At 28.0% G+C, this 20,213-nt stretch overlaps 1 protein-coding gene across 2 annotated transcripts; it reads right to left on the bottom strand.

Moving 5' to 3' along the window:
- Positions 1–7,417: 7,417 nt before the first annotated feature.
- Positions 7,418–12,854, bottom strand: LOC112595458 (GPI inositol-deacylase). Of its 2 annotated transcripts, XM_025340687.1 has the most exons (16): positions 12,467–12,854; positions 12,245–12,386; positions 11,947–12,167; positions 10,787–11,068; positions 10,541–10,708; positions 10,160–10,419; positions 9,950–10,094; positions 9,614–9,891; positions 9,423–9,536; positions 9,142–9,363; positions 8,885–9,070; positions 8,651–8,813; positions 8,216–8,418; positions 8,055–8,156; positions 7,760–7,989; positions 7,418–7,690 (listed from the first exon to the last, which is right to left on the bottom strand). In XM_025340687.1, exons 1-15 carry the CDS (start codon positions 12,638–12,640, stop codon positions 7,770–7,772), a joined length of 2,880 nt encoding a protein of 959 aa, XP_025196472.1. In that variant the 5' UTR covers positions 12,641–12,854; the 3' UTR covers positions 7,418–7,690; positions 7,760–7,769. The 2 variants fall into 2 exon arrangements, with proteins under 2 accessions (XP_025196472.1, XP_025196471.1); XM_025340686.1 differs by having other exon boundaries at positions 7,419–7,989.
- Between the last annotated feature and the right edge of the window lie 7,359 nt (positions 12,855–20,213).

Below are 20,213 nucleotides of genomic sequence, written 5' to 3'. Positions count from 1 at the left end.
AAAAAATAATAATAAATAAATAAACAAAAAAACGTTACGTGATACTTGATATTTTGAATTTTCTCTATTGTGCGGAAAATCATATTAGAATTATTAGATTATAACATTTAAATTTTGATTAAAAAAAAAATTAACAACGACGTTGTTATGGCTGGCAATTTAATTATATTAATCTCATCAGTTGCTAGGGGCAAACTAAGTACTAAAACGCTAAATTATAAATTTATAACATTAATTTTATCTTATTATATGGTTACCATGGAAACTGTAATGGTTAAAAAAATAATGCTGTATCCTACCCCCCAAAAAAATAAATATATTTAATCGTAAAATACTAAGGTTTCAGATTTCTGGCTTATACGTCTAAGAGTCTAAAACTAGTACATACCCTTACGATATACGAGGACGGTGCATAGTAATTGAATCTCTGACCTGACTAGATTTTAAAATAATACATTTTGGGCATAAACTTCCATTGGTTTCGACAAGATAATCTTACGGAAAATCGAATTCTGTATAGGTATATACCGGTGGTACCGTTTACCAATGCAACTATCTATATGTTATGCGTGCGAACTATACAACTAAGTCACTCTGTAGTTCTGTACATAATGTTCATAAAAGTATGTTTATCTCAGTATATTAAATACATTTCTTAGGTTCATTAAGCAAAAACTTTATCTTGATAAATGTATAATGTGCGTTTTCATATATTCTAATAAACATTGAGAACAAATCTTAATTAGGTTATCAAAAAAAAAAGTATGTGTTTAGCATAAAAATAATGTGCAACTTTGATCAACTGATTGAGATTTGTGCTGATACGGAGAGATGTTGTTCGTGTTTAAGTGTAAGTTTCTATAATAATTTATTATGTATACGATTAATTCTAATTTTTCATAAGACTTCGTAGAATTACTGCAGGAGTGCAATATTGAATATAACTAGTTTTACGAAGTTAGTCGTTACACATTCGAATACTTATTTTTTGTATTTTCGATACTTTGTCGATTAATTATCTAACGTACTCACAGACATTCTTCATCCATTCCAGGTCTGCACACGCACAATCCGTTGAAGCGAAACGTAGCATGTGGATTTTCACAGCATTGTGTCACAGTGAAACGTTCTTAAAACACTATACCTATAGCCTATAATATAAAAAAACTAGCTGATCCGGCAAACGTAGTTCTGCGATTCTACCATAAGAATTATTTCTGTGATAAACTTGGTCTTTGATTTTGAATGTTGAATTAAATTGTTGACCGCTTGGAGCATAATTTTTAATTATTTCCGTTTTTTCGAACGGTGTCATTTGAAAATATGAATTTAATGTTCGAATTGACTTCAGGAACAGGTTAGACTCTGGATTTGTACCGATAAGTAAACTGTTCAATGGTTCAGGCGGTGTTTCAATTTCCGGTAGTTGAACTTTTCCTGAGGCGCAACACATACCGGCTCGTTCGTTTTTGAATTTTAGCGCATTACAATGCGGACATTCCTTGTCCATAGCACCACCAATTTGTCAAAAAACAAATAAATAATACAAGATTATTCAAACCTAGTTTCAAAATATCGAGCGGTATAAGATCATCGTTTTATTGGATTATATTTTTTTCTTCGATAGCCTAAAATACATTCTTATACTGATAATTTTTACGTTGCCGTTATAATGGGTACCTACCTATTAATATACATCACAAGCGTGTGTAACTTAAAGTAGGCAAACCCTGTCAACTGACAACAACTTATTAACTACCTAGGTATATCAATAACAAATTTAAATAATTTTTTTCATTTTAAAATAAAACTACTAATACAAGTTATGTACTACTATTACCTAAATTATAACGCTTTATTAATAGTCCAAACTCTATAGTTGGTTTAAAATCAATCTTTTTAATAAAACTAAAAAATAGTTGATTAATTAGGTATATCAGGAAATATTTTAAATAAACCATAATTGTTAGGATCATGAGGTTTTATGATTTTTGTTAGGTATACGAGTATACAAAATATGCCTATTTATTTTCAGGAAGTTCTTGGCTTACCACTAAACGTAAAACATTTTTTTCCCTAATATTTATAGATACCCATGTGGCAACTATTATACCTATACAAATATGACAACAATTTACAAGATAATTTATCTTTAAAAATATAATGATAATTATTACCTATTGAAAATGGAAATCGATATTTAGTGTTAACTAAAATACTTCATTTATACCAATATGATAATCGACAATAGTTTAAAAAAAAAAAAAACAATTGTTTTTATTACTTCAATAAAAAAATTAATATACTCATGTTTAAATTTGAATATACGAAGAAAACAGTTGACTGCAGATAATACTTTTATAATATAGGTAGATATTTTATGGAATTGATTTTTTATTAAACCTCTTACAAAACAAATACCAAATTTCATAAAATCGACAGTTGAATTATTGTATGACATTTGTACAGCGATAATGACATGTTTTGAGTACGGTAAATAGGTATCACGTTAATGTCAAGTTTATGCTGTGTAAACAATTGGTAACCGACGTCATCGTTTAGTTGATAAATCACGCTGCATGGAATTAACAAGAGCCAAGGTAAGTACAATATAGCGTAGATCAAAGAGGGTTTACTAGAACAAAATTGTTCAATTGTATATTACTGATAATTGATATTTATTATTAGACGATGATTATTATTTTATGTTATACCTCAGCTCAGTCGGCCAGAAACAATAATACTTTATTCATTATTTTGCACTATTGCACTATACTATATTCATCTGTATACGATGATTCGTCAAGTGCGCTCACCTCAAATAATTATTATATCAATAATACATTTATTTAAATTCTTGAGATTTTTTTTTTTTGTATGTTTTACAAATGATACGAATTTCTGTTTTTAAAATGAGAAGTCTACTTTTTTTTTTACTGTAAATTGTTTAGCAGACAATAATATTAATATAGTCTTTCTGCATGTATCAGAAAATTCTAAAAATCAGACATTGAACAATCGCTTTATCGAAGAAAAAAAGCGGTCGATTATTAGTTCATCACAGTCGCTGAATCGCTCTGTAAATCGTGCTAATATTATCATCATCATTATCGCGAATTTCATTCAGTGATGAAAAAACGTTTTATTATAATAGAGCAATATAATATAATATGTGGGTGTGTGTTTTATTTGCCGCGAGCACAGTGTAGGTACCTACCTGTAATGTATCTATTTTATGAGTCTTACTGACCTAAGATTAAGGAAAAAAAGTATATACATATAACAGTAGTCAGTAGACTTAGATAGCAACCCAGCTAGGAATGTATTAGATTATAGAATAAATAAATGAAAAGAAGGATATCGACCTAGGTACCGCGGTACATGATGATGCACCTACTAATTGGCGAGCACTCGGCTCTATTTCAAGTGTTTGACAATTAATACGTAGTAAAATGACTGTATATACAGCTTACATAACAATAATATGACGATTGTTGGTCCACGTGGTCACGTTTGTGTACGGCATAGTATGTGCGTGACTTGGCTGTTCCGCATGAAGATAAACGCAAAAATCGTAAAACTCTTAAGCCGTTAACCTGTTATATACCCATAATATCCTAAAATATTGCGAGTGTATTCTCGAGTGGGTAGATATATTATATCTAGTTATAAATATACATTAAAACGCCTAATACTTATGCCCACTCGTGCGTATTATTATAACCGTGTACAGTGCGTAGCAAATAATTCATATAATAATACAATACCTACACGTTGTCAAAACACGGGCACAGGCGTAGTTAGGGCGACGACTTGGTCTCCATTTAGGAAAATAGCCCCCCCCCCCCCCCAAAAACCCACCCCCCCCCCCCCCCCCCGCGCCGCCACCGGCCCCCCCCAGGGGGGCTACCTACCGCCCCCCCCCCCAAATTTTACCAACCTACGTCTATAGGATCTAAGACGTAATCACGCCTGCTGCTAACTGACAGCTGTAACCGCGTGAAATGCCTTTGACAACTCTGAAACGATGGACGATTTTTTCACTAATAACGCTCGACGTCGATCGGCGACCGAAACGATTTTGAATTTGAACCGCGACGTGTGCGAATCGTAAACCCGTACAAATCTTATAGGTACTATTTAACTATTATTATTCAAATCGTTTTTTCGTCGTCGTAATAATTTCATAAATCACAGTACCTAAGTACCGGTTCGGCGTACCGATCAAGTAGGTATAGAAAGTCAGTACTTAATTATTATTATCAAGATGTACCTACGTCATAAATAGAGTGAATGTGTTAATAAAGTTTTTTTTAATGCAAACACAACTCCTTACACGACTAATGGCCTGCACCCTTTTATCGTGATTTACAGAATGAAATGACAAGAACGCTTAACGTTTTATTTTAAATTTTAAAACATGTCGACATTTATTTATAAATGAGAACAATAGTCATAGTTTTATAAATATAGCAACGCAATTGTAAAATTTTACAGTTTAAAACATTTTAACAGGTGACAAGATAAGCGAAAAAACGAAAAAAGGCTCTATAACTAGTGGAAAAAAATCTATGAACTATTAAAATGATGACCCAATATAATCACAGTTCACGAAACAATATTAGTGGATTATTTATCTAACCCAGATAATGTTGACAATAATAATATATCAACTATTAATTTAAAAATATAAAATTAAAATAATATAAAAATCAATGTCAAGTCAACATAATATTATCATCATACAACAGGACGAATGTAAATTATCGTCTGCTAAAAATATCCTTTGGATACCTATGCCAACATAAATTCATACACATAAAAATTAAAAATAAACCTTCAATAATTTGTCAGTTCCTACACGAATAATAATTGAGCCGGATAGTAACTATCCGGTGGATGGATACAAATGTTCTTCTCGCTTTTTGAGTTGTACTTGGAATGGAAATTTTCACAAACATTTATAGTAAGACTTCCACGAAAATTAGCATGAACTCAAATACTGAGGGAACGTATTTTTTTTCTTCTGTGTAATTAGTTAGAACTATCACTGTAAGGCCGTAAGGGTGAATATTTTGTATAGAAACTTACATATATACAAATATATATAATCGTTTACCTCCTACGCTTCGTGTGTGAACTTATCAAACTTACCATGCAACAAGAGTGACGTGAAATAAATGTAGGAACTATAATTTGCAATAATTTGATGGAAAAAAAATATTTTTACCTGATAAATATAATATATTAAATTAATTTTTTTTTTTTATTTATTTTAGAAGATTAAAAGAATTCTACTGTATGCATAAATGACGGGAAGGAGGGGGGCACCACCTGTCCCAGAGTTCCACCTATCAATTATTATTGTTTATTCCTTCTAGTTTTGTTTACTATTTTCAAACAAACACTTAGGAGTTAGGTATACTTAGTATATTTTTTGTTAAAACAAACAAAACAAACTTTTTGAGAAGTGCTACTCGACACTATCATGCTTTCGTGATTTAAAATATACAAATATTTTAAGAAACATTATTACAACTATACTCATTTAATAAAAATTATGGATATTTTATGCCACAGCTTATGGCAAACTTTTGACACACACAATGGTTTTAACTGAACAATTTGTATAGAACAAAATGGGTAAACACAACAAATTGACAATTTTACAATTTGTGTTAATTTCAATCACTGTATTTATTAGACAAAAAAATATAATACACAATGATTGAATTAGTAGTATCAGTGGCGTATTTACGGGGGGAGATAAGGGAAATATATTTCCCCCTTGACTTTTTTTTTAGCAGTTTTTACTTTTTTAAATGATAAATAAATAAATGATTTATCATTTAATATGTTATATGATATAATTTTAAGGTTTATGTACCTACTATGTATATATATAATATATATTATGTGTGTAGTTATAATAAATTGATAGTGTATCTTCATGTATTTTGAGTGGAGGGAGAAAAAATATTTCAGTCATATCTCCCCATTCAAATAAATCTTAAATACACCACTGAGTAGTATTATAACATGTTTTAAAACAGTCACAATTGTTTTAAATATGTTACAACAAAATCACATGTACAATATACATTTAATCTTTGAAAGTTAAAATTTTTTTTTTATGTTACATTTAATTATTATTATCTATTTCTAATGAGTACCTAATGAAACAGAGGAAACTCTATAATATGAATATTTACGTTTACATTCAAAAGTTATTGAGTTTACACAACTGACTAGATTGTAAATGACTTAGACTTATAAGATTTAACACATAGAATACAATGTCCATAACAAATCATTACATTTAAACAAAATTAAAAAATAAATATTATCAAACAAATAGTTACAAAAAAAAATAAAATTATAAACAGAATCAAAAATGATTAATCAAAAACATGAATCAGTCTTTAAAAAACACGAAATGACACTGATATAAGATAAATAAAATGCAAAAAATACATAAAAATGGTCTAACACAATTCATTGATACATATATTTTCCTACATTAAATGATTCATAGCCAAAACTGGTAATTTTTTGGCATACAAATGGTTATAAATGGAGATTCATTTAACTGTGAACACTATTTCAATCAATAATTGTATTTTTCAAAACCTCTAAAATTGTAATTTAATATTATAGTTGGGAAATCGCATAATTATATTAAAAATAATTGAAAAGAATTTTATTTTTTAATTCAAAACTGTTTTATTAATTAAAATCTTTTTATTACATCTGGGTATTTTCATAAAACTCTGAATAACAAACATTTTAAATAAATTATCTAAAAAATGAAAGCTAAATTGTTCTCAATTATTTTTAAAGAGGTATGATACCTTAACTTTATTTATATGGACATTATTGAATGAAAATACAAAAAGCTGTTTTCTTTGTATTCCTAATATATTAACTGATCTGCGTAAAACAAACCTTACTTTAATGTTGTATTTTCTAAAATTAAATTAATGTTGGAACTTTTTTAATATCATACAATGCATTATAATTGTACCCACATGCTGTTTGACTAAGAATCTAGTTGAAGTTTATTTAAGTGCTCTACAAAATGAATCGACTAAATTATATCAGTAATTTAAATATATAGTATAATGAATATTCCGGTTCCATTATAGATACAATATTCCACAGTGTAAGTGTTGAACAAACAAAATATAAATAAATGTATACAAAATTGTTAAAAGTAAATTGGTATGTTTTAACCATGATAAGAACAGCTCAATTTAAAAATTCTAAGTGCTATCAAAAAATGCTTTAAAAAAATAACCAATATTGCTTTTTAAAAACGATCTACATTTTTTTTTATAGGCACACAAGCAAGAGAAAATTTTGGCATTTGTAACACTTTTTTTATTTTAAATAAAATTATTATTTAACATTAATGCAAAAACCAAACATTGAATTTTAGGCATGCATAATAAATAAACAATATACTCAAAATTAATGAGACCATGATGTAGCTCTTATTGACTATTTAGTTGTTATTTGTTTGAATAAAACACAAAAATTGACAAAAATTATGTTCACTGTTAAATAAAAGAATCAACTGAGAGGTATATGCACCAATATCATACAATGATAAACTAATAGTAATAAATCATTGTTTAATATTGTCAGATATTAATCGGCTCTTTAACCCACATTGAACCAGTTAAGTGTGCTATAACATATCAACACACCTTAATTAGTCTATCCCAATCAACTGTACATATATTATATACTTACTTACAATTAGTCATTTACTCCACCTTTTTTTGTGGTGTCTTATCATTAGAACCGCTTACTTGGTTATCAATCAGGTCTTGTACTCCTATCCAAGAACTAAAACACTGGTGCAGAGTGATGACTACAAAAACCAATGTTAAAATTGGAGCTATTCGAAATAATGCAGTTTGACAGAACAAAAACAAAATTATTGAAGCTGCTATACAAAGATTGCTTAATTGTGCATAGAATTTCCTAAAACGCAAACATAAAATATATTTTACACAATACAATAATTTTTTTTTTAAATGATTACTCACAAATTACGTTTGGGGATATCCATCTGCCATATAATACCTGCACAGGTATTTAATATCAATGAGGAAATCAATGATGGATCTGGATCTAAGTATTTGCTATGACTGTGAAAATTTAAAAAAATTATTTCAAGTTTTAATGTTAACAAAATGTAAAAAATTACTGGTAATTTCGTGCCCATTCAATGCTGCACGGCAGATGACAACCACAAATTAGTAACCACAGTAAAAATAGTGAAAAATGCAGATGAATAGATGTCAGTGACAAATTCAAACTAGGTTTTTCACCTTTCATAAAATACTCTTTAAAATATATTATTGGGTAATAAATCAATTGGTCAACGCAGTCTTGAACCATTGTGCAAAGCTATAACATTAAGCATTTAAATAAAATTAAGTAATTTCTTATATATTTTACTATTTTAGAGTGAAACATTATACTTTGAAGCACTGATTAAAATTAATAAAGAAAAGTTAATGGACTGGATATTGATGATGGAAAAATTATGTTGATATTAGCAAACTCAACAATATAATAATATTAAAATTTAAATAAAAGATAGCTACGAGTATAAACTTAATTAGTACAATTAACTTACTATGAAATAATAGAAAAATGCTGAAATAACAAGTCCTACAGTACCACATGTATTGTAAGAAATTAAAATGGCTATCATTGAAACAGCTATTGGTAATTTTCCAAATCCATACAGTATCCAGTCAGATATTGTAGCATTTTTTCTTAAAGTTTTCATTATAAACCTGTTAAAACATTAACACATAAATATTTAGATATGTAAAAAAAAACACTTTAATTTATGTCTAGTATTTACCCGACTAATAGTTCGTTTATGGCTTTTCCCCAAAACAACATCATCATCCACAGTGCTATAGTAGCAAAATACATGAATGAATTGGTTATGCAATAAAGCAATGATGAAAATATCATTGTCTTTAATGGATGCCCAAGCCAGTCTATGCCACCAATTGGTTTATTGATGTTAGGCCACTGGTTTTGCCTAGAAAAAAAAGTACTATTATAACCCTCAAGTATACCTAATCATTAAAATTTATCAATTAATGATCTTACATAACAGTCAAAAAACAAATTGTAATAGCTAAAGTTTTAAAAACGCTGATCATAGATGGCAAGGAGTTGTGATATATTGAGCAATCGTCTTTAGTCGAATTGGCCAATTGTGAAAATTGATTTGACAATACTAACAGTATTATGATCCCAATGTATGATGGAAAAGTCAAGCCATATTTTAATCCTATTGTTCCAATTGTATCCATAATAGATAGATCTAATCTAAAAGTCAACATTTTTTTTTTTATTATAACAGCACATAATTGGCTATAAACACTTACTCAATACGATAGTTGCATTTTGGATCTAATATGAACTGCAGATACGGATCTTTTGTTGTATTTGACAGAGGAATATTTTCTAAAGATATTCTCAATGGTTCCACATAACTGTCACTGAAATTAGAAGTAAAATCATTAAAGTCACACAGAAAAATTTAAAAAGAAATTGTCTATAGTGAGAAATAGCTTACCTAGTGATGCCATGCAAAACACCTTGTGTCCACGGTACAACAAATTTAGAAACAGCATGATGATTTTTTTTTGAGCATTTGGTGGGTATCATGTGCACATTATACACACAATGCATACATATACTATCTGACCAATTTCGCAGAATAGTTTTGTATTGTAATGTCTCAAAAACATTAACATTCCACAGTAGATATTTATTAAAAACTCCGTACCAAAATCGCCATAAAATTTGATTAATTCTATCACTAGCTTTATACAAGTCAATATTCAATGCTGTCTAAAATAAAGCATTATTCATTTATTATATGATTTTTATTACAGTTTAGAAAACTTACTGGTTTTTTAGTATTTTTTATTTTAAAAACCAAATTTGAATGACCCAATTTATAAACATCAGACAACTTTAAAGTAATATGTCTTCTTTTCATATATTTTGAAACCGATATAGTACTATTAGAAGACCAGTTTGTACCAAATAAACTAAAATAATACAATAATTGGAATTTTTAATGAACATTATGGAAACAATTTATTTTATTTTATACCAGTGTTTTTTTGAATTATAATCGGGTTTACAAGAAAATACCCAATCATGGTATTCAATATTTACAGCTTCAGCAGTCATTTCATAATTAAATGATTTTTCAAACAATGGCAGATGTATAACAATTGGCATGACCGTCCCTTTTTCCAATGAAATTGATCTTTGAAGCTTATATGTTTCATTCCATTCAATCACATTAGGTTCATTTAATTTCACAGAAATAGGATGTAAATTAGAATGAAACCATTTTCCATTACTTCTCTGTTATTTAATAAACATAATTAGTAAAAATCATTTAGCCACAAATGATCAGTGAGAATTGTAAATCAAATAGATCTATTATAAGGTCAGTTTTCATAACAGTTATTGTTCTTTTACATACTCTGTCAAAATGATAAGATGAAACTTTTTTTCTCCATTCATGAATTGTATCATCAGAGTCAGATTCTGCGGAGTCGAATAGTACTCTTACAATGGATTTTACCAATGATTTACACCACAATATACATTGATGGTCAGTAGAAGTCCAGACTCCAGGTATAGCTAAACTCTAAAGATCGATTGGATGTTTGAATTCAATAATCTTCTTAAGCCCGATTAAATAATTTATGTAAAATAGAAAACTTACTAATGCATTTATGTCTGCATGTGGAGTATAAGTCAAGCAAGGCCAAACCATTAAGTCTCGATGACCACCACCAATGGATAATAGTGAAATGTTTGACAAAAATGAAGATCTTGGTTTGTCTAATCCATTTCCCCAAATTTTTTCCACTCGGTCGTAATAGCTATCCATATAGTGATCGGCTAAAAACAAAGGTCTATGGGGAGTCGCCAAAGTAATGATAAGCTCTACGAGATTGGTATCAAACAAAGGGTCAATAAACAGACCTTTGGCTATAATACCACCCTGGAAATAAAAGAAAATTTTAATAATATAAGATACAAGAACATGCATTTTATAAACTTATTTAATTACTAATGACAGTTTTTTTTTTACTTAGAAAGGCTAAATAGTTAAATCAATCAACTATATTTATACATGTAGTAAAACTGTTTGCTATATTTATTTTTACATTATGACTAAGTGATTAATTAAACTTATCCTAAAATAAATTAATAATTATGCTTTTTCATAAGGTTTTTTCATTATTTTAATTGTGTAATGTAGTGTATACATTATAATAGCTTTTAAAATTATGATACTTGTTTATTATTGTTATGGTATTAGGTACCACCAGCTGCATTTGAGATAAATTTTAAATATCATAACAACATAATAACTTTCAAATAAAAATAAATAATAACATATTATTTATTGATTATAATGCAGTGAACGACTAATAAACATAACAATACGATTATTTTCTAAAAATCCACTTCTATTAACTTTTTCTTAACCATTATAATTTATTTAATTGATATTAATATTGTTTTTGTTGTAAATATTGAATGCCAGTATTATTACAATGAACTACTTGTTAAAATAAATTCATTAAATATCTGATTATTGTAATATAGGAATAAACTTGACACTATAAATACACTACAAATAAGGATCAAAATAAAACTTTCTAAAAACTTAAAATTTATAAAAAAAAAAGTTTTTATTTTGATGTTATCAAAAATCATAAATCATAATTTATATTAAAAATATTGTCACAATTAAGAAAATATGATGAGCCATTTAGTATACCACATATATAAAAGAAAGAGAAAGAGAGAGGAGACTGATTATTCAATTATGCGTTCTTGAGACAACTAAGTTCAATTTATTTAATATATTACCATAGAATGTCCAATAAGTATAATTGACGTAGGTTTGTAGTCATATTCATATGTTTTTATGATTGTATCAATACATTGAGAAACAAATGCAGTTTGCTGTAATAGAACACCTCCAAAGACAGCAGAATATTCTTCATTCAGGTCAACAGTAAAAAAATCAAATTTTATATTTGATTGAATATGGTACATCTTTCTAATGTTAACCGAAGCAATAGACCGAACTATAATAGATAAAACGTAAATAGTCCGATAAAAATTGTTCAAAAACTATTTATAAATAGTCACATATTATTATTACCTTGTCTGTACGATCCACTGTGTCCGGGTATAAAAATGACCGGTGTACCGTAAAACTTCATAGATTTTATTTTCTCCATCGTTTGGCCTTCGGTGTAAGCATACAAATTATACTTGCCTCTGTTCATGGGCACGGAGATTTCCTGGGAAGCAGAAAATTTATTAGATTATAAATTGGTATCATAATAACGGAGTGCATGAATAATGAACCGCATTCACTCACGACAAAATGTGGATATTCGAACATGAACGTCATCTCACAATTGTTGGCCGTCTTTTGAGTCAGTGTTAATTGCTTGTAGACGCCGGCCGTGAAAATTATCAAAAGTATGGCACTCACGTAGCTCACCGGGCTAGGGATCTTCATCTTAACGATGTATTTCCAAACGTCTATCATTCCGAAACCGTTTGTGATGTGCGTGTTTTGTTCTACAGCTATTTAATGTGTTTCAAACACATAGAAACTACATTATAAACTATAACAGTTGGTAATAAATAATATTTCAAACGAATGGTGTTGACCTTAATTTGTTTAAATTGAATAATTTTATTAATTTATATAATAGGTATTTGACGGGCATTGTACATTTTGTACGTACTGCCTATGCGTTTTTAAATAATATTTATAATAGTATTATATTATGTTTATTTAACTGTTAACACACCAGCGAAGTGTGATAAGGCTGTGATAGCTGAACCGCTTGAACCATAGGATATACCTGAGCGACCAAGTCATCCATAAACGGCATAAACCTTATGCTATACTATAAGCCATAAGGTCATGGATGCCATCATGCACGAGACTTTTAAGTTTTAACAAATTTTGTGCGGCTCGCACTAAAACTAAATTGTAAATAAAATTTTAAAATTCAAAATTAATTTATAAATAAAATCATATTTTTAATAAATGTTATGTGCAATAACTTTTATTTACTTTATCTTATTATTCTTGTTTATTTTATCGTTTCTATTTTTATAATTAAATCATAGTTTTAACAGATATTAAGATTTAAGGTAGGTATGTCATATAAAGGTACTCAATACTCATATAGTCATATATATTATATGTAGGTACTAGGTACCTAACAAAACGACACGCATTTAAATATTGTTATTTAATCCGCATTGATTATTTACTTAAAAATCAAAACTAATGAATTTATCAAAAATTTATCTTGTAAATTTTCAAATAATTTTAGCTTTGTCGTGATGAAAATATTTAAAACCGTTAATTGTTTTATCAGAACCCTGAACCAGATATTTAAATTACCAACAATTTGAAAGATGTCTTTCTAAACTAAATTCTTAACAAATATATATTATGTCATAATAAAACATATGGCTAAACAACGGTAAAGTTTTAGAACTTTTTTACATCCGTAAAGAAATTCAATTATTTGTTCACGAACAAAAAGCTGAATTTCTAGAAATAAATTATTCGAATTTTAAATTTCTTGTAAATGTAACTTAAAGTTTAAATATACTTAAAAATGATCTGCAAGAAGAAAATAAACTTATTTAAATTAAAGTATAATTTCAAAGTATAACAACATTTACAACTTTCTTAAATAGATAGTAAAAAAACTAAGCAAACCTTGACGTGATGAAAAAAACATTTCATCCTGAACAACATGAACAGAATAAAATTATTTTATAATACAATATTTATAAAGATAAAAACTCTTTAAAATATCATATAAATATAGAATATTAACATATATATACATAATAAATACTATAAATTATAGATCATAGTATTTTCTATACATACTACTCATACTAGTGATTTATGGTCAGGGCACGTAACCAGGATTAAAACTTTGCATCACGTGCATTTAAAATATCCCTAATTTCAATAGATTTTTTTTTCTACATTAGGTAATCAATTTTTCACACCATAATAACTATTTAGACAAATATTTTTTACAGATACACGATATTCATAAAATACGTTTAAATTTTTAAGTTTAAACCCATTAAAATCATTTCTACCTACTCCATATTATATCTAATACTAAAATCTTATCTCGAAGACCGATATTTTACTGTCAAACATAATAATTCTTACTCTCATTATCATAAAATGAATGCAGGAGTACTCCAAGGAAGCGACCTATCACATATCTTATACTAAGTATAATATAATATTTATACATCAGATATCCTTAAAACAAATTTTACAACTCTAGCAATATATGCAGACAATACCGCTATACTAGCATCAAACACAGACCCAAACATGGCCACTCACTATATATATTAAACAATACCACTTAAATAAAATCACCAACTGGATCAAAAAAATGAAAATCAAGTTAAATGAAAATTAATCGGTTCAAATAAATATTTCTCTAGGTAAAAAGAATGTTCACAACTATTACTCAACAATGCAAGAATTCTTATTAAAAATATAACCAAATACCTAGGAGTTCACCTTAACAAACGACTTACCTAGGCCCATCATACCAAATTCAAAAGAAAACAATCTAACACACGCCTAGATCTCCTTCATCCATTACTGTTTTCCTCAATGAGTTTAAAAATTAAATATTAATTTACAAGACAATTATTACCCCTCTTTGATTATTTGGTATTCAATTCTGGGACCAAATTAAACTATCTAATATAATACCTATATAAGCCTTTAAAATTAGAAGTTCCAATCGATATGTCTTAGACAAATAACTGGAGCCTCATGGCCCATAGTATATGACCAACGACGCACTACTAAGGATCTACAAATCTTAAAAGTCAATGAATCAGCAACTCAACACTATAAAAAATTCCACTCAAAATTCCATTCAAACTAAAACCCTCTTATTTCTTTTATGTCCTCTATAACAATCCCCAGCAACCCTTCTAGGAGATTAAAAAGAAAATGGCCAATAGACGCTTTTGCCTAATAGAAAAAAAATAAAACAAAACAGTCTCTTTATATGAACCCACCAAATTAAACAGGAGGTACTGTTGATAAACGGTTTTCCCCTCTTAAGCCAACCAAGCCATCTTTATTATTACTATATTATCCAATTTACTTATAGTACTTTTCTGTAGAGATTGTAAATATGATTTTATGAATAATAATAAAAAAAAGTTTGAACACATTTTTGCTTGATCAAATTTTGGCGATAGGATTTCAATAGACAACAAAACAACATTGTCTTGCTTTAAAACAGTTTTCGATACTTGAAATAAGATTATCAACTATAATCGATACTCGATAGTATAAATATAGATACTTTTTGTAAATCTGCCGACTATATACTAAATATTATAGTAATTACATTTCCTATAGTTATAATAAGGCATTAAATAGATAACCTTGCCGACATTAAAAGGATGTTAATATCCTCCCCCCGTTAAATCGTTTCTGAATATTGGACGTATGAACTGTCTGAAACAAAATATAGTTTTTTTATAGTAGATATTTTTAAATAACACGTATTTATTTATAATTATAAAGAATTACCTACGATTTTATTTGGTGATATTGAAAAATGTCAAGTAAAGCTCCTAATTGTATTATATTCTAATAAACAAGATATAAAAATCTGAGAATAATAAAATTAAAAATATTGAGCCAAAGATAACTAAAACTTGAATAATAGATCAAAGTCTAAGAGATTCTTCCCTACATTTTTAAATGATGGAAATTGGGAAATATAAACATTTATCAAGTATAATTGTTAAATTCACGCTTTTATGTTCCTTTTGACCTCCGGAAGAGTTCTCGAGTTCGTATAATAGGCCGTAACACGTTTGGGTACAGTAAACTCTAAACGCAACACGTTTGGGTACAAATGAATACACCGTTTGGATACACCATATCTCTAGAAAGATAACACGTTTGGGTACATAGGAAATAGATATTAATATAACATATAGAAACAACTAAAAAAATAACACTTTAATAATTAATCATTAGTTTTTAATTTTTAGAACCTATTAGCGTTATCCAGGAGACACCACGAGGAGGTTGGCTCTATTTAGTCTCCCAAAAATATTTTAGTATAATATTTAATTATTTGTCATAGTTTTAAAATTATTTTTTATTATATTATATACTATTATACCATTATTATTTATTATTAACTCTTTGTATATATTACAATTATATAATGTTTTTACCGGTAAATATTGGACCAATTAGAGATAAATATTTTGCAACATCTTTATCGACTTTGTATTCTTCAAATTTGTTTAATACATATGTAATATTATCCATGTCTTCTTTTCTTTTTTTGTTTTGCACATTTCGTTTAATGTTACCTATTTTTAGGTACGATTCTTCTTGAACTTCTAATAAAATATTTATTATTGCAAAACAATTAGGATGGCAAGAATAAAATTGACTGTTAAAATCTCTATGAAAAGCTTCAGGTCCGTTTGTTATCCTAGGATCCATAGATAGCTCACCTGCCCAAAAATGAGGTGGGAATAAACTATTTTCATCTATAAACGTGTCTACAATATAATCCGTGAAATGTTCAACATTGGGTGGTGCATTGGTCATTAGAGATATAAAACCATCATTAACCTCATTAGAAGGTAAATAACTTAGACCGAAAAAACTTTGAAGCCACTGGTACACAACTGTTTTTCCAGCATAGTGCTTATTTAATTCTTTGTTATTTTTAATATGACGAAACCAGGCCTGACTTAAATGAAAACGGCAACCTATCACTTGACAATTTTCGAAAATTTCCAATACTGCGTTGTGAGCAGCTTTTTCAAAGTCTAAATGTAACATTTTCAATTGCAATTGTTGTCCGTGAAATTTAAAATATAACTCTTTTATTTTCAACCAAATATCAGTATACGATTTTTGTGTTTTAGAGTCCATAAAAACAAATATAATTGGCACATAAAAACTATTTAAATATACATGTATTGTATACATTTGAAGAAAATATTTTGGTGCATACGAAAAAGTTCCATCAGCAAAAACATGCTTTGAACTATTTAAAAGAGACATGTTAATAGCATTTGTAAAAATAGGTACACTACTTTCCGAATCCATAAAACAAAATGGTTCATTATTTGAAACGAAATCTTTTTTATTTTGAAAAATCATAGCTTTGGCTTCGAATAAAGATTTTGGTATTTTTGGAAATATTTTTCGTCTAGCTTCATACATACTTTTCCTGAATAACCTGACGTCAGAATGACTTAGGTGCTCTGATTTTGGGCAATTACGTAGTTCTTGTCGTATAAGTTTATTTGGCTTCATGTTAAGATCAGTAGTTCCTTTGCGCTTTAAAAGTGACATCACTGTTTAGTAATGGTTTCTTCAACTAATTCATCATGACTATGTTCACCATTTATTGAAATTACCGTTTTTAAATTGGCAGTTAATTTAGCAGTGACAGTACATTTACGATTCGTGCAACAAAAAACTTTAGTTGTATCTTTGTTTTCTCTAAACTCGCTAAATTTATAACTGTTAATCACAACACACTTTTTCCCACGTCGGGTTTCAAAAGCATCAGAAATATTCACGTCCATAATAACAAAGAATAAAATAATCTTGCCGATTGAAAATCCAAATCGGAACTGAACATTGAAACGTTGAAACATTTAGTTAGTTTTATAAACCATATCTTATAAAGATATCATATCTCAATAAGCCTATTTCGAAATAACCTATCGACAATTAGCGTATGTACCCAAACGTGCTATGTGTTTGTGTACCCAAACGTGTTCTACATTTACAGGTAAAAATAATGCAATGTACCCAAACGTGCTTCACCCGTATAATATATTAATATAGAGTAGAATTTGATCAAAGTACACCGTATAATAACATTTGTACATAAACTACAATATTTATGTGAAATATATAATAATTATACCTTACCTGGTTTGCAGATGTTTCATGTTTATATATTATGGTGTATAAAGAAGTTAAAAAAAAAATTAAGAACTTTAAATATGTGAATTAAAATATATCTTGTACTTACAACACTAATTTAACTCATTAAAAAGAGAGGTTCAGTTGTCGCTTGCAGGATCCGCTATAGAGTCATAGAGATTAGAGAGGTGTTACTATATGGCTGGTAGCTTTATCATAGACCTCTAGGCACGTTTCTAGTAGATTAGTTTTTTTCTTGGTGGCAGAGACCCTTACTAGGCCATCCCTTGTTTCTGGTGGCATATAAAAAGTCACATGTTTTGTGCTTCATTGTCACAAAAACGTGTCGGTGTGTCTACGTGACTTTACCATGCGAATCGACCCATTCATCAGTGATGAAGATTTATACTGAGGTCTGGGAGTAACTATTATCAGCGCGCGACAACCTGACCGTTATTTATGATTTTTAAGCTTTTATACAATAATGTGTGAGAAATGAGAATATCATTAGAATATATAATAATCAAAAAAAATATTGTAGGATAAATATAGATTTATCTAATACAACCAAAAAAATATTTATATTAATTTTATGAAAATAATATTATGATCATGAAATTCAAAGTCCAATATTACTTACTTTTCATCATTCACAGGTAATCATTTTAAATATTATGTAAATTGTACGTAAAATATAAAATTTTAAAAGTTTAATACCTACTATTATTTTGTTAAATGCGTACATATCAAAAAAATAATATTTTCGTTCTAAAGTTGTTAAGAATACATTGTTGACTTACACCATGGATAAAAGGGAATATACTATATACAGTGTTTGGACAAGTTGTTATTCGTATTCTTGTACCCCATATGAGCTAAATATTATAATGCAATTTTCATTAAGTGTCTTTTTTGAGTTTTTGTGTGTATTGACTACTGATCATAATTAAAACCATAATATTGGTTGCCGAACAAACAATGATACTAGACCCCATCAAATCATTATAAATTGTTTTACACTCTAACCTAACCTCCGGAGCCTAGGTGGAAAGGGCCAAGGGGTATCCTAGTTAAAGCTATAACATCGAAGTTGATGGTTGCGCAATTATTTTTTAACATCATTGTTCTTACTAATGAAATAAATCTGTTTCAAAAAATCGAAAAATATCCTAGGTAATTAAAGCGAAATTGTTCCATAAATAATTAATTTAATTTTTATATAAAATTAAGAAAAAATATTCAATATCATTGCATAACATCAACATTTTAATACTGATAGACTATGTATAGTTTTTAGTTAAGATAAAACCATATAGTAAAAATGAAATATACTTATCGTTAATCAAAATAAATTATTGCAAAATGTATGTACATATTTTAACTTAGAATTATTTTTAATTATTGATACACAAGGTCAGGAGTGTCAAGATTAATCTTTTAGTTAATTTCAAATATCTAAAGCTATTACTTTTAAGAACACAATTTAATATTATCATACAAACATGTGAATACTAATTAAAAATCTTCATGTTAACAGTTATTTGTAATAGTTGGAGGTTTTTCATTAAAATAAATTAATTCAAAAATCAAATAATTTTTACAATCAATCCAATTAGAATAACAAAAATTTGCGAGAACAAATAATTAGTAAGCATTTAAGTTTTAATGTATTTACTATTTAATTAGGTTAAAAATAAGTACTTAATTTTGCAATATATAATAGGTATAAATTTAAAATAATAGTAAAACAAACTAAAGATATGTAGTGAATAGCCATGTGAATAGTAATCTAACAAAATTAGTAGGTAATAATTCATATTATTATTTACCAAGGAAAATTTGGGAAAACCGCCATAAAAAGCACACTTAAAATACATCTAAATTTGTTGGAATATTCCTTTACTTTGTTGAATTTTATTTCCACTGCTAAGTGTTAAATATATTTAACTGTTATATGTGCGCTGCCAAGTATACTGCAATAACACAGCTTTTAGTAAAAAAATTGTTTAAAAAACATGAGTATTGCCAATTATTTTTTTAGTTAATAGTTCACTACATTTTAATTTTCAATTACTTAAGAAATAATAACAAATTTTTGATCGTAGTGTGCATAATATTA

The sequence above is a fragment of the Melanaphis sacchari genome, unplaced genomic scaffold (genome assembly GCF_002803265.2).
Source record: "Melanaphis sacchari strain LSU unplaced genomic scaffold, SCAv2.0 Contig27_pilon_pilon, whole genome shotgun sequence".
In the NCBI taxonomy this organism is placed as follows: Eukaryota; Metazoa; Arthropoda; class Insecta; order Hemiptera; family Aphididae; genus Melanaphis; species Melanaphis sacchari.
The sequence above is the reverse complement of the archived record's forward strand: the minus strand, read 5'-3'. Positions and strand labels throughout refer to the sequence as shown.

What these genes read in the sequence shown, in the direction of transcription:
- LOC112595458 (XM_025340687.1), bottom strand. Translation starts at nt 12,640, where the DNA reads ATGATAGACGTTTGGAAATACATCGTTAAGATGAAGATCCCTAGCCCG. An exon ending in TATAATTCAAAAAAACACTG is followed by an intron (nt 10,095 to 10,159) that starts GTATAAAATAAA and finishes GTATTATTTTAG; the next exon opens with TTTATTTGGTACAAACTGGT. An exon ending in AAATGCAACTATCGTATTGA is followed by an intron (nt 9,364 to 9,422) that starts GTAAGTGTTTAT and finishes GTTGACTTTTAG; the next exon opens with ATTAGATCTATCTATTATGG.